Here is a 25,736-nt window from a genome sequence, read left to right on the forward strand (position 1 = left end):
GGTCCCTGAGGCCCAGGCCTGCCTTGTCCAGCCTTCCAGATGCAGAGACCAAGAGGGCAAGTTTTCTCAAGTTTACCCACAGTGGAGGCCAGATAAAGGCAAATAGTGTAGACAGAGGTTAGACAGGCAGCAGGAGGCCCAGGGCTGCACTTCAGCCCCCAACAGCACAGCCTGGAAGAGCAAGAAGGAAACTAAACAGGCATGAGCACTGCCAGAAACAAAGTCTGGGCCAGGCTGAAGGCTGGGGGTGTCTGGGGGAGACCTTCAAAGCTCTCCTGCCTGTTACCAGCACTATCCCCATGGGTGGCGACTGGGACAAAGGGGGCCAGTTCTTTCCCAATTGTAGCCCGACAAAGGGGGCCAGTTCTTTCCCAATTGTAGCCCTCACTACCAGGCTCTGTGGGACCTCAGGAGCTCTGGGAAGCTGAGCCCAAGGATGAACAGCCAGGATGTCACCCCAAGGGCCTGTTCTCATGCAGGAAGGGAGAGGGCACTGGTCCAGGATGGGACCCCAGAGGCTCCGTCAAGGTGGGGAACCAGACCTGGCTTAACCATCTCTGAACTTCCTACCACATTGCATGTCCAGACCGGCACTAGTGTGGGCCATAGGGACTGGGCATGCCTGGGGTCTGAGTATCCACAGAGGAAGGAGGGACAGAGGCCAGGCAGGGGTCAGTCTGGCCTGGCCTCTGTTCAGGTGGCCCCACGGGGCATCCTGGGTGGCTCTCAGGTGGAGCTGGCACAGATGAGTGGCACTGAGACAGACAGAGGACTCAGGGTGGCGGTGAGTGTCGGGTCGGGGCAGCCGGTCCAGAGGAGCTAGGTAGCAGGCAGGGAGTTGGCTCCTGGCCTCTTGGCTCGTGTTCCCTCTTGGATCTGATGTTGCAGGGATTTGCCCTCTTATTCATTCAATAAAGATTTATTGAACTCCCTAAGTGCCACATATGGCTCTAGCACTCAATGCCAGTCCCCCCAGCACTGGTCTGCAGGCCCTTGGCTCCATGTGGGCCCCGTGGCCTGGCCCTTCCCTCCTGGAGCCTTCCCATAGCCCTGGAAAATGCTGCCTTTCTCACAGCACACCTAGCAGTTACAGGCCTCACTCCGCTTCTCCCAGTCTCCTTGTCCTCAGCTGTACAGTGGGGCCAGCAGGACTTGCTTCTCAGTGGGATTGTGAATGGCATGCAGGGCTTCCTGGCTGGGCATCAGGCTGGTTTCAAAGGGTCTTTGACCCCTGAAATTGGAGACAAAATTACCGCAGGCTACAATGTTCCTCCCAATAATACATATTATATATAAAATAACATATATAGTAATACAAAGTGCTCATCCCAGCATGACACACAACAGGACGAGGGTGCAGTGTGGATTCACTGCTGCAACTATGCTTGTTTTGATTTCTATTGATTATTCAACCTTCTCACAGTGATTACAAGAGAACTGGCATCATTCCACTATGTGTAGCCAAGCCCAGCTCTAACTCTCTTCTCTTCCGCTATCCCCTTCCTCCGACACCACTGCCACCAAAGGCCTCCCTGTGCTGAGAGATCTCTGTGTGTGTCTGAGAGGTGCTCCACGGGTGATAAATCAGCTGAGTCTCTTTCATTCCCAGCCCAGCACCCTGGAGTCGTTTTTGCCAAGTCCCCACAGGTCTGCTTCATTGACCAGGATGATGATCTGGTACTGGTGACAGGGGTGGCCAGGGAGCTCCGGGATGGTGCTGGAAGTGATGGCTTTGGAAACCCTCAGCAGTCACGGTGGCGTGGGCTGCACTGGTAATGGTGGTGCAGTGGCAGTGACCTCAAGAGTGACCCTCGTACAGAGAAGGGGGAAATGAGGAATGATTGACACAGTGTTTTTAAATGAGGCATGACGGCGAGAGATGCACAGGCGCTGACACTGCAGCCACTGTATGTGCAGGCTGGGGTTTGCTCACATCCAGTGGCCAGCCTCCACTTGGAGCATGCGAGCCAGCAGTCCAAGTCTAAGTCCGAGTCAGGAGACCCTCGGCAGGATCGCTAACATACCTAACAACCTACATTTGCAGTCAACCAGCCAGCACGTCAGAGTGAGAGATGTCTTGGGTGGGGGTTAGCCAGGAAGAGAAGGGAGAGGAGGAAGAGAGAAAGGCGAAGAGAGTGAGGAGGAAGCAGACAAGGAAAACTAGGGGGAGAGGAAGGAGGGGAAAACGGACTTCAGATGGTGAAGAATCTGTCTGCCTGCAATGCGGGAGACCTGGGTTCTGGCCCTGGTTCAAGAAGATCCCCTGGAGAAGGGAAAGGCAACCTACTCCAGTATTCTTGCCTGGAGAATCTCATGGACAGAGGAATGTGGTGGGCTATGGGCTACAGTCCATGGGGTCACAAAGAGTGGGACAGGACTAAAACACACACAAGGAGGGGGAAAAGGAGGGGAAAAGAAAGAATAGAAAAGAGAGAAGAGGAGAAAGGGGAGGGAATAGGAGAAGAGGGACAAGGGAGAGGACAAAGAGGCCCATGCCCATTGGGACCTTGGCAAAGTGCATGGGGCAGGGCTGAGACTGTGGTCCTGGCTGGTGAGGCCATGGCCTTGACCATTGCGTTAGGTTGGGTGGAAGGTCCCTTCCTGGGATCAAGGTGGGCCTGAAGCTCAGTTGCAGAACCCTAAAGTCTGCAGCTCTCAGGAATCCACTTGAAAGCAAATGTTGCTTTCAGGAACCCCTATCTGGCTTCTCTGGGATGTGGAAATATAACGGATGGGTCCGTGGAGCTACTGGCTTGAAATAGGGCTGGCTGCTGGGGAGATCGCAGGGAGCCCTAAAGCTGTTTTATGGAGCTGTAAGGCTGACCTGGCCTGGGGTGGAGGTGGAGGACAGGTCCAGCAGTGTCAGCCGTCCCAGGGGCTGCACTGCCACCTGCTGAGCGGCCCTGGCAGTCCTGTGTCCTGAGCTGCGGGGCTCACGCGAGGCCAGGCGTGGCGGGAAGCGAGTGGGAAGGACGGACACGGCAGGGGGTGCGCAGGTGAGCGCAGCCTCTTGCTCTCTGGCGCGCCTGCCCTTCCCGCCAGGGAGTTGAGTGCCCGGGTAAACACCAGGCGCGGAGTGCGCGGTGTATCCACGGAGAGACAAAGCCGGGGCGGGGCGGGGGCGCCGCCCGCGAAGCCAGGGCGGGGGTGCGGGGTGCAGGTTAGGCTTACCGGGCGCGGGCTGCCCCACCGCCTGGGAGCACGGAGCCCACCCCGCGGACAGGTGGAGCGGGGGCGGGACGGCGGCCGGGCGGGTCCCGCCCTGGGGGTGGGGCCGGGCGGGGCGGGCGGGGCGGGGCCGCGCTATGCAAATGTCGCCCACGGGCGGCCAATTGCCGGCGCTCCCCGCGCGGCTCCGAGCGCCCCGTCCCGCCGGCGGCCGCGAGACCAGAGCGAGCGAGCCAGCGAGCGAACGGCCGCGGCCCGGTGAGCCCCGGGCGCAACCCAGCGCGGCCGCCCAGCCCCACTCCAGAGACCAGGCGAGCACAGTGCCTGTGGGCCAAACCGAGCGCAGCGCCCCGAAGCCGAGCGCGCGCTGTCGCCCGCGCCCCGCGCCGGGGAATGCGCCCTCGGCGCGCCGGCCAGGGGGCGCCCGCAGCCCACCCGGGGGGAGGCGGCCCCGAGCGCCCCTGAGCCTTCCCATGGCCCGGGATGGGGTCCGGGGCCTCGACTGCTGACGCGCCCGAAGCCAGTAGACCCCGTTAAGCCGGGGCCGCGGCGCCGACCCCGGCTCAGGCACAGCGGCGAGAGGGCGCGGGCAGGGCCATGGCCCCGGGGGGCCGCTAGCGCGGACCGGCCCAACCGGCAGCCGCTCTGCTGCCGCCGCCGCCGCCACTCGGGAGCCCAGGCCCCGCCGCCGTGGAAGAGGTGAGTGCGGCGGGAACCGGGAGGGAGCGGGCAGGCGGCCGGGCCACCCCGCGATCCCTCTGGGACCCCGCGGCACTGCAACTCTGCGGAAGTGTCTGGGGCGCGGGGCTCGGAGAGGCAGGGGGCTTCCCGCGGACACGAGGACGACAGGACTAGAGTGGGCGCTGTACCTGTCCGGGCTGCCCGGACCCTCAACATCGAAGCGACGTGGAGATGTGTGAAGGATGTGGCCGGCGGGGTCACCAGTGTGCAAAGCAACTTTTTCTCCGAGAGGTTCTGGGTGGGTGGGTGCTCCCATACGCCTCCTTGCTGCTGTAGCTGGAGGCCTGATGCCCCTTCCCCTGGCTGAGCTCTCCCACTAACGCCTCAGGCAGCTCTCTTCCCTACTAGGTATCCCTGCCCTGTCTCACTGTTGGAATCTGGGGATCTTCCGCTGGAAGGGAAGCGCTACCCTGGCAGCCCCCTCGTGGAGGGTCTCCAAGATCAGCCCGGGCAGGACGGCCAGCCCCAAGGCTTTTCTCCCAGCCCTGTGCCAGCCCCCTGACCCAGCCGCTAGTCCGTGTCTGCCTTCCAGCAGGGCGTTTTGCTTGGATTAGGGTCTCTGCTGTATGTGGGTAGTAAGTGATCTGGGAGAGCCTGCAGTCAAGCCCCCACCCCCTCACCCCAATCTGGTCAGGCTGGGGCCTGAGTGGTGGAGTGGGTAGGGGACAGGAGCTTGGTGGACTTGCCTAGAGCAGGTGGGACCAGAGAGTGTCAAGGTGGCCCAGGAGAGCTCAGCTGGAGCTAGGGCTGCAGGCCTGCCTGGATAAATAACTTCTGATTCTTGAGATAACTGTGTTGTGAACACCAGCCCATGAACACCTGGGGGAGGTGGGGTGTGAACCTAAAGCGCTAATGTGTCCGCTCTGGAGCTTGGGGGTTCTTGTCCTCATCAATTCATCCAGAATGTCTCCCAGAAGCCCCTGTTCTAATTGCAGAGACAGAGAAACTGCACCAAGAGGTTGGTAGGCTCACGCCAGTCCCGGGGGGTTGGATAGAGATGGAGCCTTTTTCCAGGCTGCCCAGGGAGTGTGCCCGGACCCTTGGGGTAAGGTGTCCTGGAGGGTGAGGACACTGGGCATGCTTCCCCCCGCTGCTGCCCCTCAGTTCTGAAGGAGCCAGGCCCGGAAGTGCGGGGGTTGGGGAGAGGAGGGAACCCAGCCTCAGCCCCCTGCTGCTCTAGGCATACCTTGAGGGGAAGATGGAGCCAAGCCCAGGTGACCTTGACTAGGAAACTCTGACCACGAAATAGGGGTTTTCAACATCAGCTGTGCTGGGGTGTCTCTGCTTCCTGGTCCATAGGCTGTTGGGGGAGGGGGAAGCCAAGGAGTCAGGAAGGAGCTCTGGCCTGCTGGAGGGGGGTGTCGGAGGAGCTAGATGGGGGGTGGGGTGCTGTTAATAATTTTTCCATCATGTCCGCCCCGCAGCCGTGCCACCCCGGTCCCGGCTCGCAGGGGGCGGCCGTCCTTCCCCGGGGGGGGGCGGCCCCCCCCCCTCCCGGGGCCCCCCCCCCCCCGCCCCTCCAATCCCAAGAAGTCTGGATCAGGCTGGACAATGTGACCTCCCAGCCCCCTGCTCCGCCCCCAGGTGCCTCCGGACCCCTTCGTCTGGCCGCCCCTCCCTGCACCCCTTGCCAGCCCCAGCTCCTCGGTTCTTTGTTTGAACGTCTCTCCTCCGTCCCTCCCTCTCTCCTCCCTTTCTCCTCCTCCCTCCCGCCTGCCTCCCTCCCTTGCTCCCTCCCGCCAGCCTTCTTTCCTTCCTTCTCTGCTCTCCTCCTGGTGGGCTCCCAGGTGGCGGTGGCTGTTCCTTCTCTGTCCACCCACCTGGGCTGGACCCAACTGCTCCAGGAGCTACTCTGGGACTGGGGCTGAGTGGAATGCATCCAGGGAATGGCAGGGGAGAAACAACTGTGGAAATGCCTGCCCCATCCCTATCTCTGTCCTCCTCTTCCTCCTCCTCCTTCTTTCTCCTCCTCTCCTGTATCCCCCAAGCTGCCAAAGAGGGGGCCTAGACTTAGGCCTGAGGCCCCAGCAGATTTGAACATCCCCTGTTCACCCCTTTAAAAGGCCAAAGCATTGTGGGAGGCCCCTATAGGGGCCCAGTGGAGCAGGGCCCTCCAGGTTCCTGGACTCCTTGGGGGGACTCCCAACACTGTCCTTGATGACCCTGACCTTGTCACCATGGAAATGGATGTAGGAGAAATGAGGTCACAGGGAGGAGGGGAGGCAAGTCACCCCAGCCCCCTGATACCTAGGATCAAAGCTCTCCAAGGGACTCAGCCTGCATCTAGCCCTCCCTGAGAGAGCTAGAACAGCGTCTCCCCACTTCCTCGAGCCCCACCCCACTAGCAGGGCGAGTTCTTGAACAAACATATATATATATATTATATATATGCTTGTAAGGACTAGTGCAGGCATGTAAGTTTGGATGTGTGTATATCCACAGCTGTTAGAGGGGGCCTCCCAGGTGCACCCGAGGGTGCTGGTAGCTGCACAGCCCTTTCTCCCACACCACCCCCCACAATCAGGGCCTGCCATTCAGTCAGCTCCAGCTTTGTGCCCCAGCGGACAGGGGGCGTGGCTGGTTCTGATTCTCCCCTCCCTCAGCCAGCCTCCCTAGCACCTGTGATGGGAGGTTCTGATGGAACCTGAGAGGTACCCCGGAGAGGGTGTGCCCACAGAGAGCACCACATGGGGAATGGGTCAGGCCGCTTGAAGCTACACCTCCTGTCCGAGGAATCACCAGTGGTTTGCTTGGCAGGAGAGGCAAGGGCTCGGGGAGGTGGGTCTCCAGGAGGGCATTACGGTCTTGGCGAGTGGGACTGGACAGTCCTGGCGTGGAGCCTTGCCTCAGTGGATGCCAGCCAGGGCAGGGGATTAACAGATCACAATACCCCCCAGCCTCCCCTCCCCACCCCAGAGTCCTAGATATGGGCCTAGGGTCCCTGTCTCCCATGGGAGAAGGAAATAGACCTGGCAGTTCTGGGGGGTGGGGCTCACATTGTCATTGTTGCCCCCACCCACAGTGCATCTGGGTGGGGGGGTGTTGGGAAGTTGGCGCTGATTTTCGCCGGGAGGGAGCAATATGTTCTGACAACTGGTACTGGGCTGCGTTTACCCAACAGCCAGCCTGCCTGGGGAGACAATATTTGAAAAACATTGTGTGGAAACTTGGGCCTGCTGGAGGTTTGTATCAGAGCTCTGCACTGAGGGGACACTGAGGCTGGCTCAGACCCTGCCCCTGGCCTGGTGGCCACCCTAGCTCCCCTTCTTTGGTCTCTGTAGGCAGAGCTGGAAATTTCGCGGGCAGGAAGTCCTTCTGTATGTCTGACCCGGATCCCTCCTGCTGTGATTTCAGTAGAAGTAGGCCCTGCTGTTCTTTGCCTTTCCTGTTCTGGCTGCTGTCTCTCTCTAGGCCATCTATGTGTTTCTCACTTATCCTCCGCTCTCTTCTGCTCCCAGCTCTAATCATCAGGCTCAGGTTTCCCTTTACTGAGAGGAGAGATTTGGCTGGAGCCTGCAGGACTGGACCCATCTCTTCCCCCATTCCCTGAAGTGGGAGAGGAAGGAACAGCCCATTTGGTTGGGAGGTGGATGCATGGAAACTGGAGAAGGGTGTAAGATCACCTCCTTGAGCTGAGCCCTGTGAACAGAAGTCTGGAAGCTGTGGTTGAGGAAGGGTTTGAGTGTCCATTGGCCCCTGTTAGCCCTGTTGACCCTAGGCTGCACCCAGTTGCTTGGTCTTCAGACCCATTGTTAGGGACAGGAAAGTATATGAGATTTTCACGTTATGCTATTCTTGGCCCCAGGCTGAGGATGTGAGCACAGAGGTACCTATCACCCTAGTTGTTCAGATAGGGAAACAGGTACCTTTGGCAGAATTACACAAGAAAATGTTGGTCGGACAGGATACCTTGCTCTGCCTCACATATTTCAATCTTGTTCCTCCTCCCAGGTGTATAGACAGCTGCCTGACTCCTGGGCCCTAGGCCCCTTCCACAATGCCTGTCGCTGGTCTCCTCCTCTGGGCTTCCCTGCTCACTGGGGCCTGGCCAGCCACCCCCACCCAGGACTACCTCCCAGCCATGCCCCGGATCCGGCTCTCATATAAAGGTAAGAGGCTCCGTTGCAGTTCCCTCGCATCCCCCTGTCCAGAGCATTTTGTCCTGTTTCAAAGGAGAGAGAGGAGAGGTCAGAGCAAGAAAGAACAAATTGTACAGCCACGTGGGTCACACTGGGTGGTTTGTAGGGGTTGGGGGAGGTGGTGACTTTCTGGGAAAAGCTAGAGACTGGACTGCTTAGACATTTAGAGAAGGGTCCTGAGCCTGCTTCTGGAGCCAGAATGTATGGTCTCTGGGCTTGAGTCTGCAGGATGTCTGTCCATGTGATAACTGGAGGAGAGAGAGGTGTCACATCTTTCAGACTTGTGCTTGCAGAAGCCCTTCCCTGCCACTGGTCCTGCCCTGCCTGATCGATCAGACAGTCGGACAGACGCTGAGGCCTCCAAAAGCTAGAGGAGCAGGATCTGCTCCTCTGGGGTGTGGGTGTTTGAGGAACCATCCTAGGGGTCTCTAGGTAGGAGGGGCTTCTAAGAATTGGGGAGGGGGCTCTTGTGTTGTGACTGGAGGAGTCTAGGGCCCCTGGTGAGTTCAGGGAGAACACATGCTGTTGTGACAGGCCCGAGATCCCCAGTGAGCACTTTGCCTGAAATCACCGGAAGGTTTTTGGGCTTCCCTGGTGGCTCAGTCGTAAAGAATCCACCTGCAATGCAGGAACCGCAGGAGATGCGAGTTTGATCCCTGGGTTGGGAAGATCCCCTGGGGGAGGACATGGCAACCCACTCCAGTATTCTTGCCTGGAGAATCCCGTGGACCAAGGAGCATGGCGGGCTACAGTCTATAGCGTCTTAGAGAGTCGGACACAACTGAAGCAACTTAGCACGTGTGCACACAGTGGAAGGTTTTAATGATGAGTTGGGGTGTGCAGAGTGAGACGCTGGTCCAGCTCCATCACCTTTGCAGCTAACCAGCTAGACTGGTGAATACATGTGGCCCACATCCTCAGACATACCAGTGGCTCACTCACTAGCCACTAACTCAAAGACATGATCTAAAGAGTCTACCCTTGGCCTGAGAAAAGAGACAGCGACTATGCCTGGGGGACCTGGGGTCACTGCTGAGTTTTCAGCCTTGGCCCTCCTCTGACCCAGAGTAACTTTATTCAGCTGCCTGTCCCGGGTGGGGCCAACTCAGCCCTGGCTGACCAGATTTCCAGGTACACTTACTAGGGTGAGAGGCTGGGTCAGCCTTTCCTTCCTCAGGCTTGATGATGCCCAGCCCCTCCTCACCGTGTTTCCATGTCCCCTAGAAGAACCCCTCTCTTGGCCTCCATATCATTCCTGCAACTTGATGGGGGGAGTAGGGAGTGAATTTCTGAGAGTGCACCTAGGGAGGGAGGAGTCCTACGCAGGGCCTGAAAAATGGGTAAAAAACAACCCCTCTCCTAGGCCTGGGAAGGTGAGATATTCATTCCACTGATACTGCTACCATTCCCTGGTGGAAGTTCTCAGAGCATATTAATAAATATTGAAGGGGTCCCATCCACCTCTTATTCCCTTTCCAACCCAGGGTGCTGGCAGGGAGAATAGAGCACCCCCTCCCCTACCCCTGACAACAGGGGCTTGGAGGATGACTTGGTTTCCAGACCCTTGAATCCTGGAGCCCAGACATCCACTCTGGGTATTTGTCATCATCTTGGAGATCCATGAGAGGAAGTAGAAGGAATGAGACAGAGGGAGGGTCTCTGGATGCTCCTTTTAAACCTTCTTGGACCTGCAGGGGCAAAGGGACAAAAGATTTTGTTCTTGTTTTCCAGAGAGAGAAACTGAGGCTCAGATGAGGGCAGGGCCAAGGTCAGGCAGGAGGCAGAGGCGAGGCCAGAAATAGAACCCTGGTGTCCTGGTGTCCTGGTCTTGCCGACGCCTGACGCTCACATCAGTCAGGTCGATTCCCTCTCAATTAGCTCTGAAGCCGACACCCGCACTGACTAAAAGCCCAGCTCGCTGGCAGCCAGCCTGTGGCGCTGACTGTTGTGGCAGCCTGGGGCGGGGCTGGAGGCTGCCTGGGGCCACCCCATCCCTGGGCCTCTGTGCCTTTGCACACGCAGGTTTCTCTGTCCTGAATGACCTTTCCGTCTCCCACTTGATCTCCTGTCCTGCTTTTATGCATGGATGCCACTTACAGTAGATACTTGAGTCCCTGCCATGTGCCAGGCCCTGTGCTGAGTACTTGGGCTGTGCAGTGAACAGGGTGGGGCGCTCCCAGACAGAGTGTCTGAAAAGACAGTGGACACCCAGTTGGCCCATGCCTCCTGGGAGCCCAGCACTTACTGTGCACCAGGCCCCAGGCACCTTTCTCCCCTGTCATGTTGGATGGTCTCAGCCAGGACATACCTATGGCGCGGCCCTTGGTGGTGGGTAGGCCTTCAGTGAGCATTTGTGGAGTGAGAATGGAGACCGACATCTACGGAACCTGGGGGTCCTGGCCTGGCTGTTTCTAAGGCTGGAGGGACTGCCTCCTGTTGCATATACCCAAGGGGCACAGGGAGGGCTGCCGTTAGGAGCCCTGATGGTCACGGCGGCTCCATGCCTCAGCTTCTCCATCTGTGGATAGATGAAAGCAGCTGGCCTACCAGGCCTCGGGAGTTTGGCCTAGGCATATCCCCTCCCCTCCTTGGGCAGTTGGGAGATGCTAGTTCCAGCCCAGTCAGCCGAGACCCTCTAATAAGCCAGAGGTGCTGGTGTGAGGGGGGCCACGCTGCCCAGGGCAGATAAAAGGAACAAAGGCAGGAACTGGGCCAGGCTTGGGCTTGCTGCCTGCCCATCAGCCTGGGCGCCCCAGCCAGGCCGAAAGCCTGGAGAGGGTGTAAGGAGAAGGGGCCCAGGCGGAGCGGGAGGAATCCTATGGCCCATCTCCTATCCTGTCCCACCAGAAGCACAGCCAGGGTCATGCGGAAATGAGGGTCAAGTGGGGAAGATTTTCTAGAGCAGGAGGGGCATTCTTTGAGTGCTCATGGATGCTTAGAACTAGTGACCTGGCCAGCAGGACCTTCTTTTTTCTATCCATCCTTGCCTGGGCCTGGAGTCCTCTTAACCCCAGAGTCACTGGCCAAGTCTGAGAGGAAAAAATACCCTCCTCCCCCCACCCTGAGACTGTCCAAGCCCTGGGGTACCACCTCCCACTGCAGAGGGAGGTGTGAAGGCCTGGCCAGCTCCTTTGTTCAGCGTAGGGAATGTTTACTTTTTCCCAGGAAGCCACCCCCCACAAGACACAGCTCCTGCCTGGGCTGGCTTTGGCCAGGACTTGAGGTCAAGAGGTGTTTGGAGAGAGGATGGTGTTTGTGATGACATGAGGTGGCTGGGCTACTGAGAAACTGAGGCAGGGGTCGGGAGATGGAGTGGAAGGTCACCTTGCCAGGGGAGGTCAGGAAAGATGAAAATAATAGAAATAACAGTAGGTACCCGTGATGATAACCAAGTGGTAATCCCACCAAGGCCTGGGGAGGAGGGCTGCCTGGGTTTCCTGTGAAGAATCAGACCCAGAGGCTTTCCCGGGTCACTCAGGAGCCAGACTCAGATGGAACGTGACTCCGCCTGATGCCCGAGCCTATCCCAAGACTAGGCTGGAGGGCAGGCTGGGGAGGCAGGCCCAGCCGTCTCCCACGAGCTCAGGCTAAGCCTCGAGGACCCTGCAGTGCTGCCCATAGCCTGTCCAGGCTTACTTCCCAGGGAAAGTGTTGAGTTTGCACTGGGCAGGCTTCTTGTACTCTCTCCCACTGGAGAAACAGCATCTGGGTTTGCTCCTTTCCTATGAATCCAGCTGTCCGTCACCCCAGCCCCTCCACTGTCAGAGTCCCCTGGGAAGCTGTCTCCCTTCAGAGAAGGAAAAACAGAGTCCAGGAAAGGAAAGAGCTCCGACGTCCAGAGCAGCCCTGGGGCTCAGCCTTCTCAGACTGGGCATATCTGGCTTGCCCGGTGGGAAGGACATTCTGTAGGTGGCAGGTGAACAGGTGGGTGCTGGTCACCGCCCCCCAGCCCACATCAGCCCAGCCTCTGAGTCTTTGGGGTAAATGGCCCAGAACAGGGCCACCACTTACATCATTTGTGTGTGGCTGAACGAGAGTCGCCAGGCCTCCTTATTAGGAAATGAGGAGATCGGAGGTTAGGAAGGGTCACAGTCCGTTTACTTCACCCAAGGGAGAGTGAGTATGGGGTGAATACGGACTGAAGTGGAAGAGTCTCTAGCAAACCTCATCTTAGCTGCCCTGACTGAGCATGGGTTGGGGCAGGCCTAGGGAGCTTAAGGACCCTCCCTTGCCCCCTCGGGGCTCCCTGGCCAGCCAAGCAGGCTTAGAGCTTGAGATTGAAAGGGAAGGGTAAGAAGGAGCTTGGAGGCCAGGGGTGGCACTAGAAAGCTGGGTAGATGGCTTTGACAATTACAGTGAAACTTGGCGATCACAAACTGGGGAGGGCTAAGTATTCCAGGATGAGCCAGACAAGGGAGGAAGGAAACCCAAAGCATGAACTTGAGCCCAGATCCCTGCATCTGGGACCTCAGTTTTCCTGGAAATGGGAGCTACCCCCTCTCCTGAGATGGACCTTCAAAGTGGCCGCTTAGGGAGTTGGGAGGTCCTGGGGGGGCTGGTTGGCTGCCCCTCAGCTGGCCACAGATCGCCGTCAGAGAGAGCAGGGCAGGTCCTTGTGCTTGCCGAGAACCTGCCCGAGGCCCCGCCGGGGTCAGCCAGGCCAGGGCCGAGGGCCTCAGCTGTGGTCCTTCCAGGTCCTGCCAAGCTTCAGATGGGACCGCCGCTGGCTGGGCCTCCGCAGCACAGGCCTTGTCTCTGGGTGCCTGGCACGACGCCTGCCCCTCCCTCCCTGGCTCCAGCTTCTCTTGGCACGGAGTGAGGAGCTGGTGCATGCTCAAGGAGTAAATCATGTTCCTTGGCAGCCCCCGCTGCTTCGTAATCGTAAAGAATTTAAAGAGAAACCACCAAGATAAAAATCTCATCCTGGCCCATAAAGGCATCTTTCACCCTGTGGCTTGAGAGGCAGCGGCCTCAGAGTGGGCTCCTGGCTGTCTGCACCTGTGTAAGCGCACCTCCAACCCCGTGGCCCCTCCAGAGGTGGTGGGTACTTGACTCCTGACAACTAGGAGACCTCCAGCTCCTCCCCCAGGTCAGGCAGAGCAGGACACTTACATTTGATTGAATGCAGAGGTGATGCTGTGCTGGTTGAGAGGGCTGGCCTGGAAGGCAGACAGACCCCATCCTACCTTCTCAGCTGTGTGATCTCAGACGGGTAGCCTAAGCTTTTCCACCCCTGGTTTCTCCATGTAAGGTGAGGATGGCAGTGGTCCCGTGGAAGCAGCATCCGGAAGTCTCAAGCTGCCCAGCTTGCATCCTGGCCGAGGGTAGACCTTACGTAGTGAAGTCCCTCTGTGTCCTGCTGCCTCATCTGTAAAATGGGGATAAAAAATGATGCTGACCTCATTGTGTTTTGAGTATTAACTTTGTGTACACCGTTGTGGCTCTGGTGAAAGGAAGTCTCAGAAACCAGGAGCTACTCTGAGGTTGGCAGACAGGTGAGGGCTAGTCCTGGGGATGCCCAAGGAGTCTGCACCGCCTCACCTCTCCCTGTAGATTTCTACCCTGTGGTGAAGCAGACGGTGTCTGGAAAAGGCTGCAAAAGACGCCCTGAGCCCTGTGGGTGGAGTGGGGTCAGGAGGAGGAGGACTTCTGCCGTGAGCATCTGGACAGGCATTTTGGAGGAAGCTGCGTCTCCATCAGGGGAAGGGAGATTTCTGGAAGAGCAGAAGCAGAGGCGGTGTGTGTGGTGCAGCACTTGGGGAAAGGGCAAGATGCTGGACGGGGCTCGCTCTCGGTGGTAAGATAGAGAGTTCGCATTTTCTCTCTTTTGGGTTTGGTTTTTAAGCCCTTTATTTCATGGTAGAGGTACCACATACATACTGGGGGAAAGACAGTGCATTTGGGGAGGGGATGCCCTGAGGGGGGTCTCTCCGGAGATAGGCGCCACAGTCTGGTTTGTGCCCATGATCGTGGTGCTCATGATCAGCTGCAGTGACCCCCCCCACCATCCCCACCCTGAGCACTGTTCTGGCTCCTACAGCTTGTGCTTGGGGTGACCAGACCTGGACTGCTTACTTGGGCATCTACACAACTGGGCCGAGAGCATGTTTGCTTGGCCTGACCTGGCGCTGTCCTGGGAATCTGAGCCCCGCCCCAAGAGAGCCCTTGGAGCTTTGGAGAAGCAGAGAAGATTCCTGCTGCATTTTTCTTAGAAATAGCAAGAGGGCCTTTGCCAGAGGCCTGGATGCCAGAAGGCTCCGATCTGAATCCAAAGCCCAGCTCACGTGGGTGCCTGAGCTTGGCAGGCCTGCAGGCCCTCACCGCCCCCAGCTTGCCGAGCAGCCCCAGGGAGAGGGTGGAGGCCTCCTGGGCTCCAGACCCTGATCACTGATCCTGACCCGGCAAAGAATGAGGTCTGGGCGGTGGCTGCTGGCCTAGGTTCCAGGAGGCCAGCCTGTGGCCGGTGGGAGGCCCAGCTAGGCTGACTTGTGGTGTTCCCACTGGGGCTGCCAGCAAGTATTGCCCGTTTGCCGCATCTCTGCAGGGCAGGGACAGTCCCAAAGTAACAGCCCACTCCACGGACCAAGAGGCCTTTGGGGCAAAAGGCCTTGGTTCCACCCCCCTCCCCCTAGTCTTCTTCCTTCCTTCCTGCCTCCCGGTCCCCTCTTGCCTCCATCTCCTCCGTCACCACCATGACCCCTGCTTGGCTTCCTACCCGGACATGCTCTTTCCTCTCAGGTCTCTGCACCCAGCCAAGAGCCTTGTTTCTTCCCATTTAGGGCTCCGTGCTGATGCCCTCATTTCCTTCCAGGAGCAGAGTCCACCGTGTGGACCTGCTGGTCAGCCCACGTGGGTGCCTCCTGTCGGTCTTACACTATAAGTGCAAAGCAGCTGCTAGAGTGTGGGGGCCCCGTGGGCTCCTGCAGCATCCGGGATAGAATGGGAGGCACTCCCGGCTCCTCTATGCTGTCATTTTGCTCAGCACTCTCCAAGTCCCAGCACCAGGCCTGTGTAGAGTACTCGCTGCCTTTCTGGACGGGTGACCAGCTGACTCCTGCTGGACTCCTGACACAGCCTCACCATATGCCCCAGAGCTGACCCTGAGCACACAGCTGCCTGTGTGATGATGCCTCAGTTTCCCCACCTGAATACTAGGGAGGGAGCTAAGATGGTCTGGGACACCCTGGGAATCTCTCGGTGGGTGACGTGAATGGGGCTGCAGGGACGGACTTCAGGAGTCTGAAGAGGGCAGAGATGGGGGCGGGGCCCAGGGCAGGGGGAAGGTCTTGACACCCACCAGCCTGTTGGTCCCATCCTGGCCTGTCCGTCTGGTTGATTTATCAGAGTAAATGAGCCATGGAGAGTTTGTTGTCTTTTGCAGTCACAGAAGGGAGGAGGAGGTGGAGTAAGGAGTGAGGGGCTTCCGGGCCAGGTCTGGAATGTGGGAGGAGGGGTGGGTCCCCAGGCCCGCAGAACTGGAGGCTCTGATCCACTCTCTCCACCTGAGAAAGGGGTGGGTGCCACCCTCCCCTCAGGACCCACCCCCTCTTCCCACCCCCTTCCCACTTCTTGGGGGCACATTCCAGTATGAGCTGCTTGCCTGGCTCAGGCCCTCTCTTCCCACCCCAGGCCTGGGGGCTGCCCTGCTCCTTCAAGCCTGCCTCCTTGACCACACTGTGTCTTTTCCAAGCTGGGCTAGAGCTCTGAACTTTGCCTGGCCCACAAATGCCAAAGGTGTCCTCCTAGGCACACCATTCCGGTCCAGGCAGGATGTCCTGGCCGCTGGAGCCACCAGCCCAGACCTAGAACAATCAGACACCATGTGGCCCTGGGGCTGGGCAGGGTTCAATGGAGGCACCTAGATGGAGGGCCCCCTACCAGCTAGGACACAATGGTTGAAAGTCATTGGACATCCTTCTCGGGGAGATGTGTAGAACCAACCTCTGCTCTCCTGTGTGTGCCAGGGGGTGACCTTGCTGCCGCTTCCCACCTGGTTTTTCCTGGGTTGGGATGAGCTGTGCCCCCAGCCTGTCTTCTCTTGGGCGGGGCAAGTGGGCGCTGGGGCGGAACGGGCGTGGGAACAGCTTGCCTGGGCCTGCCGGGCCCCAGCCCCCAGCCCTTTGCCCCCAGAATGGGAGGGGAGCCCGCAGCAGAGTTTAGCCCAGCTGGACTGCTCCAGCTTGGTGTTTACTGCACAGCTGCAATGTTTACAGTAGCTCTTGAGAAGGGGCCCCTTGTTCCAGAGGATTTCCTATCCTGAGGGTCCCATCAAGGTCTGATCTTACCACCTCCCCATATCCCTGGGATAGGCATGTCAGGGAGCCAGGGACTGCAACCATCTCCACCCTCTCCAGGGCTCGGCCACTGCCTGTCTCTCCACCGTCCACTCTGGCCTTGGGTCCTTCTACCCTGGAGAAGCTGACATTCCCAGGAAGTAGCAGCTCTAAGTGGTGAAATACGGTAACAGGGTCCCCAGTTCAGACTTTTAAATTAAATTCAATCAGAGCCGTTATTGAATATAAACACGCGGAGTCATTTACATGTTAATTATGTTGAATGGACTATGAGGCCATAATTAGTTGCTAATTGGGTGAGAGCTGCTGTAATTGGTTTTGTTGGCACCGACCTGGCTCACCTGCCTAGGGGGAAGAGGGGCGAGTATGGATGGCTCCTAGGGAGGCCTGTGGGTCTGCGCTCTAGACAGCCTGATTCAGAGATGGGATTGGAGAGGAGAGAGTTTGATGGGCTTGGGGCCAGAGGAACCTGCCCCTCATCCCCCAGGGAGCAGACAGCTTAAGCCCCAGGCAAACCCCTGGGTCTGGCTTCTAGGGGTTCCCATCTAAAACATCCCGAGGGGTGGCAGAGGGAAGGGACTGGGGGAGTCAGCCCCTGAATCAAAGGTGACGGCCTCCCCTGCTCAGCCCCATGTGGGACCTGGACCTGAATAAATGGTACGTGCCTAGGAGACAATTAGCACGAGGCACATGTCACCCTGCTGTAACCCTGCAGATGTCGGGACCCTGGCATTGAGGCATGTGGGAGGTGGGCTGCTGAGCAGGGAGAAAGGTGCCTGCAAAGGCTTTAGGGCTGCCCTGCCCCCCGCTCGGCCTGGCTGGAGCTCCGGGGTTGCAAGGCTGTGGCCAGGGGCTGAGGCCTTCCGGCTGGCCGCTCATTAAAAGAGGATTAGGCAGGGAGCCAGGGGGCCAGCCCAGCCCCTGGGCCTTCCTCTGGGGCCCCTCACAGCCTGGGGGAGTGATGAAGGGGCTGGGGGCCACCCCCGCCCAGCGCCCACCAGGGTGTCCAGGAGGGACCCTGCCCCTCCTGCTCCTGCTCCCATCTCCTTGTCCACCTCGGCTTCCTTTCTCAGAAGGACCAGAGGATAGCGTCCTAACAGAGACCCTGGCGCACCCCTGCCCCTCACCCTCTGCCTCATTTCTCTTCATCTTAGGAATTAGGGCTGCCCCAGCCCCATGAAGTCAGAGGTCAGGGCTGGGCTGCCAGGACCTGTCCATCAGCTCGCAGTACCCATGCACAGCCCCAGAGGTGACACTGTCAGTCAAGGCCTGCTGCTTTGTAGGGCTGTAACCAAGGGGGCGGGGTACCCATCTCTGCTCCAAGACCCCCCTCTTGCAGCAGCCCCTGCCTCACTGGTGAGAGACCTGGTGTCCTAGAGACGGGCAGCAGGGGTCAGGGGCCGCCCACTCGGGGTCTGTGGGTGAGGGCTGCAGACACGCCCCCTCAGCACTGTCCTCGCCCACCTCCTCCTTTCAAGTGAGGCACCAAGTGCTTCCCAGAGAGGAGGAAACGGAGACCCCACAGGATTAGGCTCCTGTACGCTGAGAAAGTTCCTGCCCCTGGACCTTTGCCAGGCCATTCTGGGCCAGGACCCCAAGTGTCTAATGGCCATGGGAGACTGTCAAGGCTGGGAGCGGCTGCGGAAATGAGGTGGCCGATGCCAGAAAAGGCTCTTCCTTCCTGATGACGGGAAAAGCCTTCCCGGATGTTGCCCCACCCGACCTGTGCCCAGCCTGCAATAGGGTCTGGGGGTGGGGAGCTCGTCCCTGGAGCATCACCCAGGCACACCACCCTCTCCCCAAAATGAGAGCTCATCCAGATTTGAATCCCTGGCACCTGCAGAGCCTTGGATTGGGCTGGTTGTGCCCTGGCCCCTCCGTCTGTATCTTCCTGGGGTTGCGGCAGTGGGGCGACCCTCCCGCTATCAGAACTGGGCCTGGAACAAGTGGAGCAGAGGTGGGGACTGGCCTGAGGACGTGAGCAGCCTGGGTCCATGTCAGCTCCCCCTTGCACACCCATGCGTGCTCAGGCCCCTAGGTACCCTGGGCCCAAGTCCCTGCCCCTCACTGAAGCTGGCAGCCCTAGGCTCTAGGCCTGCTGACACTGCAGGTGTCAGAGCAGGACACCCAGGACTACTCAGCCACCACCTGCGTTCAGCTGGGCTTCTCGGAGGAGTGAAGAAGACCCCCTGTTCTTTCACCCTGTGGCAGAGGGGAGGTGGGGACAGGATACCAGTTTCAGTCCTTGCCTGGTGACCTAAGGTGAGCACCACTCTCCCCTGGGCCTCAGTCTTCCTGTGTGGAGCTGGGGCTACAGGGCTGTCACAGGGACCCTTGTAATTCTTTACTACAATCTGGCATGCAGGAAATGAGCACTCTGTGACCCCAGCTGGGCTCCTGAAGCCCATGCCAGGAGCGCATGGCAGGGCCAGATTCCTGGCCCCTGGCCCATCCCTTCCCTACTCTATACAGCCTTATGGGGGATCCCCACACCCGCCTGTTTCCACAGTGACCAAAACATCACATCCTGTGACAACAGAGCCATTGACGCCATATCCCGTGGCCACTGGGAGGGGTCCTGAGGGTCCTGAGTCATGTGCCCTGTCAGTGGAGGACGAGTCACCTTCCGGCCCTGGCCCTCCCGGCAGGCAGTCCCCACCACCACCAGGATGGGCTCTGCCAGGGCTGGCCCCTCCTTCAGTCCAAAAGGCTGTGGACCTGGGCGGGAATCCCACGCTCTGCGCACTCCGATGTGTCACTTTCCTGCTCTGCCTGTCATCTGTAAACTGGGTGCTGTGAGCACAGGGCTTTGCTCGTGATAGATACAGGATGACTAAGTGAGAGGCCCCCTCCATTCCCACCTCTACCCCCAGGGCAGGGACCTGGAGGGTTGTGAGGGAGGGTGTCAGGTCAAGGTGAGCCTCCTGCTCCTCCTGTAGGCCTGTTTCCTCATCTGCTGAATGGTCCTCTCCTCTGTCCTCACAGCACTTTGAACTTGAGAGGGGGATTTGGAAACCTTGGGGGCTCCTGGCACTGCAGAGTGGGAGGGCTGGGATTATAGGGGCCTACAGGGCTGGGCAGAGATGTAGGGATTACAGCCGGTTGCACCCCTGGGGCTAGATATTTGAAACTGCCCCCTACCCTAGATCCCTGTGTCTGAAGGTGCCCACTTGAGCCTCTCCTCCCTTCCCCCTGTTGCCCCCCAAATGCCCCCTAGCCCAGCAGGATAGGTAAGGGCACCGTCAAGGCCATGCCCCCAGCCAGGGTATAAATAACCCCTGGCGGGCTGTCCCAGCCTGGGGGGCCTCTGCTGGCAGCCCCACTTCCTCTCTGGCCACTTCCTGGCCCTGGGGGTGGGGGAGTGTTTACTTTCCTGTTGTCACGATGGCTGGGTGGCCAGGCGGGGGACTCCGAGTGGCCCAACAACAGGTGCAGGACAGGTGCCCAGGCTGCCCTGCCCAGGACTTCAGAGGCACTGCCGATGAGGCCGAAGCCAGGCAGGGATCGGCCCTTTGATCCCTTGGCGTCCCTGCGTCCCCGCGGTGGGCCAAGGTCATCACCTGTATTCTCTTGCCATAGTCAGGGCTGGGCAGGGCACGGCCTCAGACGTGGCCTCCGGGTCTGCTGTGGGAGTCCCCTGGCTCCCGGCCCACCTCACACGCCCATCTCAGCACATCCTGAAGCTCCCGTTCAGAGCTGCTCTCAGGCTCAGCCTCTCCAGCTCCCTTCCCAGCTCCCCAGTGCACTGTGGGGGGTCAGGGTCAGCCAGGCCAGTCAGAGACAGCTGTCCCCCAGTAGAAGGTGGCCTGGGCTAATAGGAGGGAGCCCCCTGCTGGTTCCACCTTGAGGAGGACCTCAGATCCCAGCTCTTCCCCCCTCTCCAGGTCTCTCCCTCAATTGCCCCACCTGTGAAATGGGTCACCAGCTGTGGGGCAGGGAGATTGCACGTTTGATCTCCCTTGGTGGGTGCCTCATGTGGTGTAGGACCAATATGTACATGTGTGTGTACCTGGGCTGGGTGTATACATGCGTACTGTTGGTTCTGCGTGCTGCCATCTCCAGTCTCCTGTGCTGGTGAACCATCACGCTGGTTATAATCACTCCTCTCTGGTGAAGCTGAAAATTGCTGGGGGTGGATGGAGGAGGGGCCTGCTACAGGGACCCCTCGGAACTCCCTCTCCCAGAGGAGGAAGGTTCCCAAGTTTCCTGGAGTCCTCTGTCGTTGGCCTATCACTAGCCAAGTTCCCTCCTAACTTTCATCCTCAGAAAGGAGGGCTTTCCCCCAGCAGCCTGTGGGTCAGAGGGCCACATGGAAGGGAAACTGAGGACTCAGATGGACGCTGCTCCCAGCCTCCAGGGATGCTGCAGCCCTAGAGGGCGGGCCTCTTTCCTGGGAAGGACTTCCTGGCTGGTTCCAGGAAGTGGCCTGAGGGTTCCACCATCAGCAACCCCGTGGGGTCTGGGGGAAGCCCAAGGTCTCTTGGGCAGTTTGCTTCCAGCAAGGCTTTCCGATGTCCTGGCTAACCTGCTTCCGACAAGGTGGGGACCTTGTGTGTGCCCGCTTTGCCCCCTGCCTTGTTGGCAGCTGGGGTGAGGACAGGGTGCCCCGGCTCTGTGCCAGCGTCTCCGGGCTTCCCTTGATGCACCTGCCCCCACCCCCACACCCCTGCTCATTAACCCTTTTAGGCCCCTGTGGGAAGCTGGCCCCACCCTGAGCGTGGGAACATTAACCCTCACCTGAGCAGAGTCTTTGATGCCATCACGTGCCCTGACCCGCGCCCACTGCGCTTTCATTGGGACCTGGAGACTGGCTGGGCTGCCAATGAATCAGGGCCCCAGCTTTGGCTGTGGCCCCTTCCCTGGCTTGCCCACCTGTCATCCCACTTTCTCCTTCTGGAATGTCAGGGACTCAAGAGGTTACCAAGTAGGCTCTGCAGGGAAAGCGGAGGCTGAGATGACTGTGGGGCGGGGCTGCTGCCTCTGTCCAGGGGGATGGCTGGCTGGCCTCTGGGTGCCCTGACTGCTGCCCTGCCCTCCCCCCACAGAGCTTAAGGCCACAGGCACCGCCCACCTCTTCAACTTCCTTCTCAACACAAGCGACTACCGAATCCTGTTCAAGGACGAGGACCACGACCGCATGTATGTGGGCAGCAAGGACTACGTGCTGTCCCTGGACCTGCATGACATCAACCGCGAGCCCCTCATTGTAAGGGCCAGGCCGAATGTGGGGCAGGGGAGCGTGGGGGGATGTGGGCCCCCAGGGTGGGGGCCCCCGCTGGCAGGCCCTCTGATCCCCCTCTCTGGCAGATCCACTGGGCAGCCACCCCACAGCGCATTGAAGAGTGCGTGCTCTCAGGCAAGGATGGCAATGTGAGTGCGGTGGGGTCCACAGGTGGGCTGGGGTGGGGAGGGCAGGGGGCACGGGGACCCCAGGAAGGCATGGGGACCGGCAGGCATCTGGGCATCTCCTTGGCTTTCCCTCCGGCCCCAGGGTGAGTGCGGGAACTTCGTCAGGCTCATCCAGCCCTGGAACCGAACACACCTGTACGTGTGTGGCACTGGAGCCTACAACCCCGTGTGCGCCTATGTAAACCGTGGCCGCCGCGCCGAGGTAAGCCCCGCCCTGCCCTAGGCCCAAGGCCGCCCCCACTGGGAGCTGCCTTCCAGGGTTCTGACGGGAGCACGGGCCTGAGCCCCAGCCCTGCCACCTCCTGGCCCTGTGACCGTGGGTGAGTGATCTCTTCCACCTCTCAGAGCCTCCGTTTCCACACCTGAAAACGGGGCTCATAGCTGCCTTTCTCACAGGTCGGTGTGAGGAGCCGGCAGTGAGCTGATGCTCTCAGAGCGCTTAGCACTGTGCCTGGCGTGTAGTAAGCGCTCACTCCATACCTGGCAGCAGTTCTCTTGGCTTTGCCTGTGGATGGTGCCCCCTGCAGCCAACCCAGAGGGCCCGGTGGGGGCCTCAGCGTTAGGAGGCTGGACGCCGGGGCCAGCTTCTGCCCCACGGCCTGGAGGAGAGCTGCCCCTTCCTCAGCTCTGCCCGCCCGCCCGCCTGCCTGCTTCTACCCCACTCCATTTCCATACGGGCGTGCGTGTGAGCTGGTGTGACCTTGTAGAGTGTGTGTGAGAGCGACTGGACCAAAGGGGCATGAGTGTGTGCAGGTGTGCCCCAGCTGTGTGGACGTGTCCTCACAGCAGTGCATGTGTGAGCCCAGGGGGCCCAGGTGTGCCTGTGTGTGTCCCTGGCGTGTGTGGTGTGAGAGGCTGGCAGCCCAAGCCCGCTCCCCCAGCCCCTGCCACCCCTGGCTCTAACCCGTGTTCCTCGTCTTCTCAGGCCACGCCCTGGACCCAGATGCAGGTGGTCAGAGGCCGAGGCAGCAGAGCCACCGATGGCACCCTCTACCCGACGCCCACAGCCCCACGCCAGGTGGGCCTCATCCCTCCAGGCCCTTGCCAGGCAGTACTGCCTCAGAACCGAACTCACCCCGGGCCTGGCCTTCCAGCCAGGAACCCGCACCCCAGGCCAGCCTCCCCAGGGTCTTCTGTCTACCTGTGTGCCCCCTCCCACCCCTTTCCCTGCAGTGCCCTCAGGCTCTGAAGGCATTCCCAGTTGGACTCGTGTCAGCCTCAGTGTGACAAGAAATCATGAAGTCACCAGTTGGGGAAGACAGGAGCCCTGGGGACAGCCAGAACACCCTCAGAACACGTGTGTAGACATGCGTGAGCACACACCAACATATGCGTGGGCACGCGTAGGGCATTCTCCAGCCCACACCTTACTCAGCACCCAGTGCGGGAATATGGCGCGTGTGTTCAGCCTGACGTAGCTCTCAGGGGTCGGTGCCCCAGGCCTGCCCTGGGTCATGCGTTAATGCAGGTATCCTGCACAGCCCCATGCCCGGGGTGGGAGGGGCAGAACTGTGTTTCTACTAGACTTGACCTGGGACAAGGCTGGGCTGGGGGGCGCTGGGGGGAGGGGGCACTGGGGGCCGGGGCGGGGGGGGCCGGGGCGGGGCAGGGGCGGGCAGGGGGGCAGGGGCTGCCTGTGAGTGACAGAGCAAGTGGTGCGTTCACTTGAGCTGGTGCGTCTGTGGCAGGGAGTGCTGCAAGGTGGGATCGCTCAGACTGTGCGTGTGCGTGCCCAGGGTGTGAACAGTGGGTTCCGTGTGTTGGCTGTGGCGCGTGCCAAGCTTTGTGTGCAGCCCCGTGTGTGTGCAGAGTGGAACTGGAAGCAGGCCTGTGTGCACCTTCCCATCACCATCCCTGCCCGCTGCTGCGCCTTCTTCCTGCCTCTTGCCTGTCTCTTCTCCCTCCCTTAACCTTGTGAGCTTGTCCTGGTCCCAGGGCCTCTACCAGCCTGCCTCCTAGCATCTGCAGGGATGGGTGGGAGGTCTGGGGGGCTTTGTGAATTCCACGTGGTCCGGGCTAGACCCCTCAACTCCCAGCTCCCCACAGAGATGTGTGGGGCTGGGGGCTCTGCTGAGGGGCAGGGAAAAAGCCCTGCTCTATTAGTCTGTCCCAAGGACCACAGGTAGAGTGCAAAACCCGGCAGCACAATAACCTCAGAGCCCTCGGGCCTGGTGGGACCTGATGGCAAAGGGCAGGACCCCAGGCCCTTGGCCAGTCCCCCTGCCCTGGTCAGGTCAGCAGCCCTTCTGTGGCCTGAGACTGGCAGCCACAGCTCAGAGAGGTGTGCCTCTGTTGGCCCACTGGGGGCCCCTGGGCAGAGTCTCCTTGAACCAGTTGGCATGGAGGGGCTGAAGCCCCCATAAGCCCACCCCATGCCCCTCTCATGGTCCCCAAAGCAGAGTCCTCTGAGACCTGTGATGCCCAGGTCTTATGTGAGACCTGGACCAGGAAACAACTTCTTGGGAACCCACAGCACGACCGTGCCCTGGGAGACCTGGCCAGATGGAGTTAAAACCCAGTGAGATCTGGGGAGGGAAGCAGGGTGGCTTCAGGGTTCCCCTGGGGGCTCACTGTCACCCTGGGAGCCTGGTGACCCTCACCTGGCTGTGGGACAGCCTGGACGACGCTGCGCCCCTCTGCCCTACAGGATTACGTCTTCTACCTGGAGCCTGAGAAGCTCGAGTCAGGAAAGGGCAAGTGTCCCTACGACCCCAAGCTGGACACAGCCTCTGCCCTCATCAGTGAGTGCCCTCACCCACCCCGGTTCTGTGGCCTAAAGGTGTGACCTCTGCCTCTGGCGCAGGGAGCATGGCACCAACACTTATCCCAGGGAAGAGACTGTGAGATCGCTGTGTCTGAAACCCGCCCCCATCTTGTGGCCTCTCTTGGCAAGGGGAAGGGTACAGACCAGACCCCAGTAGCTGAGGGGCAGAGACGAGGTGGCATGAGCCTCCATCCAGCCCCTTGGATAGGGGGGTGGAGATAGGCTCGGGGGGCCAGATTCTACCTTGAAATCCACATTGGGGTCCATGTGAAGGTTAAAGCCCTCCAGACTGCAGCCTTCCTAGGAAAAGACAAGCGGGGTCTACACTGAGGCCTGTAGGAGGGCTGGTCCCAGAGTGTGCCTTAGATCGTCTGGGAGACCAGGGGAGGCCCACAAGGCAGCGCCAATGGAGGGTGTTGGCCCAGAGACTGACTGGGAGAGTTGGTTTCTGGTCTGGCCAGGTGTCTGAGGGAGTTGGGAGAAGGTTCTCTGAGAAGGAGTCCTGTCTGGGGCCTCAGGAGCAGCTGCAGCCCCCTGCCCCCAGGTCAGGCAAGCCCTGTGCTGACCCAGGTCCCTGCTCTCGGCCTGTTTTCTGGCTGCCCAGCAAGTCTGCCTCTCAGCAACTGCTGGGCAGTGTGCCACCTCCAAGCCTGGGAAAGGCGGTGGGTGGGCTTTATCTTTCCCCATCTTGGTAAGAAGGTCTCCTAGCTGGATGGCAGGATCCAGACCAAGGAGTCTGATGGGGGAAGGCCAGACCTGCTGGGAAAACCTTAGAGGAGCAGCTTGGAGTGGTGGGCTGGAGCCAGTGCACTTGTCAGATTTGCTGTTAAATGTTCAGGTATTTTGTGGGCCAGCTATTAAACACAGATATTATTAAAAAGTCAATTACATAAGCTTACAATTAAATTACTGTAAAGACAAAGGTAAAGATACTCCAAACTCATTACTTCCTAATTATTTTACTACGTTTTATTATTATGTATACTGTTGAGATTATTTACATCTTCTGTGAATATCCGTGAGAAATACTGTCCACTGGTTTGAGCAGCTCTTCCCCACTCTGCTTAGTGACTCAGGGTAATAGCTTGAAGTCAGCCATGGTGGGAGCATTTACTCCACAAATATTGGCTCTGGCTGCAACCAATCCCAGTCCTCCCAGAACCAGTCGTCAAAACAGTCCCCAGCACCCCACTGGTGGTACAACCACCCAGGAGAACCTGA

General features: G+C 59.6%; 1 protein-coding gene across 4 annotated transcripts in view; it reads left to right on the plus strand.

Moving 5' to 3' along the window:
• Positions 1–3,394: 3,394 nt before the first annotated feature.
• SEMA3F (semaphorin 3F) overlaps positions 3,395–25,736 on the plus strand; it is a 28,647-nt gene continuing 6,305 nt past the window's right edge. Inside the window, exons 1-7 of one of the 4 annotated variants that reach the window (XM_040247037.1) lie at positions 3,395–3,867; positions 7,861–8,018; positions 21,388–21,548; positions 21,650–21,712; positions 21,834–21,953; positions 22,677–22,769; positions 24,399–24,492. In XM_040247037.1, coding sequence (XP_040102971.1) covers positions 7,907–8,018; positions 21,388–21,548; positions 21,650–21,712; positions 21,834–21,953; positions 22,677–22,769; positions 24,399–24,492 — 643 coding nt within the window. In that variant the 5' untranslated portion in view covers positions 3,395–3,867; positions 7,861–7,906. The other 3 variants (XM_040247038.1, XM_040247039.1, XM_040247040.1) reach the window with 3 other exon arrangements.

The sequence above is a fragment of the Oryx dammah genome, unplaced genomic scaffold, assembly GCF_014754425.2.
Source record: "Oryx dammah isolate SB20612 unplaced genomic scaffold, SCBI_Odam_1.1 HiC_scaffold_9, whole genome shotgun sequence".
Classification (NCBI taxonomy): Eukaryota; Metazoa; Chordata; class Mammalia; order Artiodactyla; family Bovidae; genus Oryx; species Oryx dammah.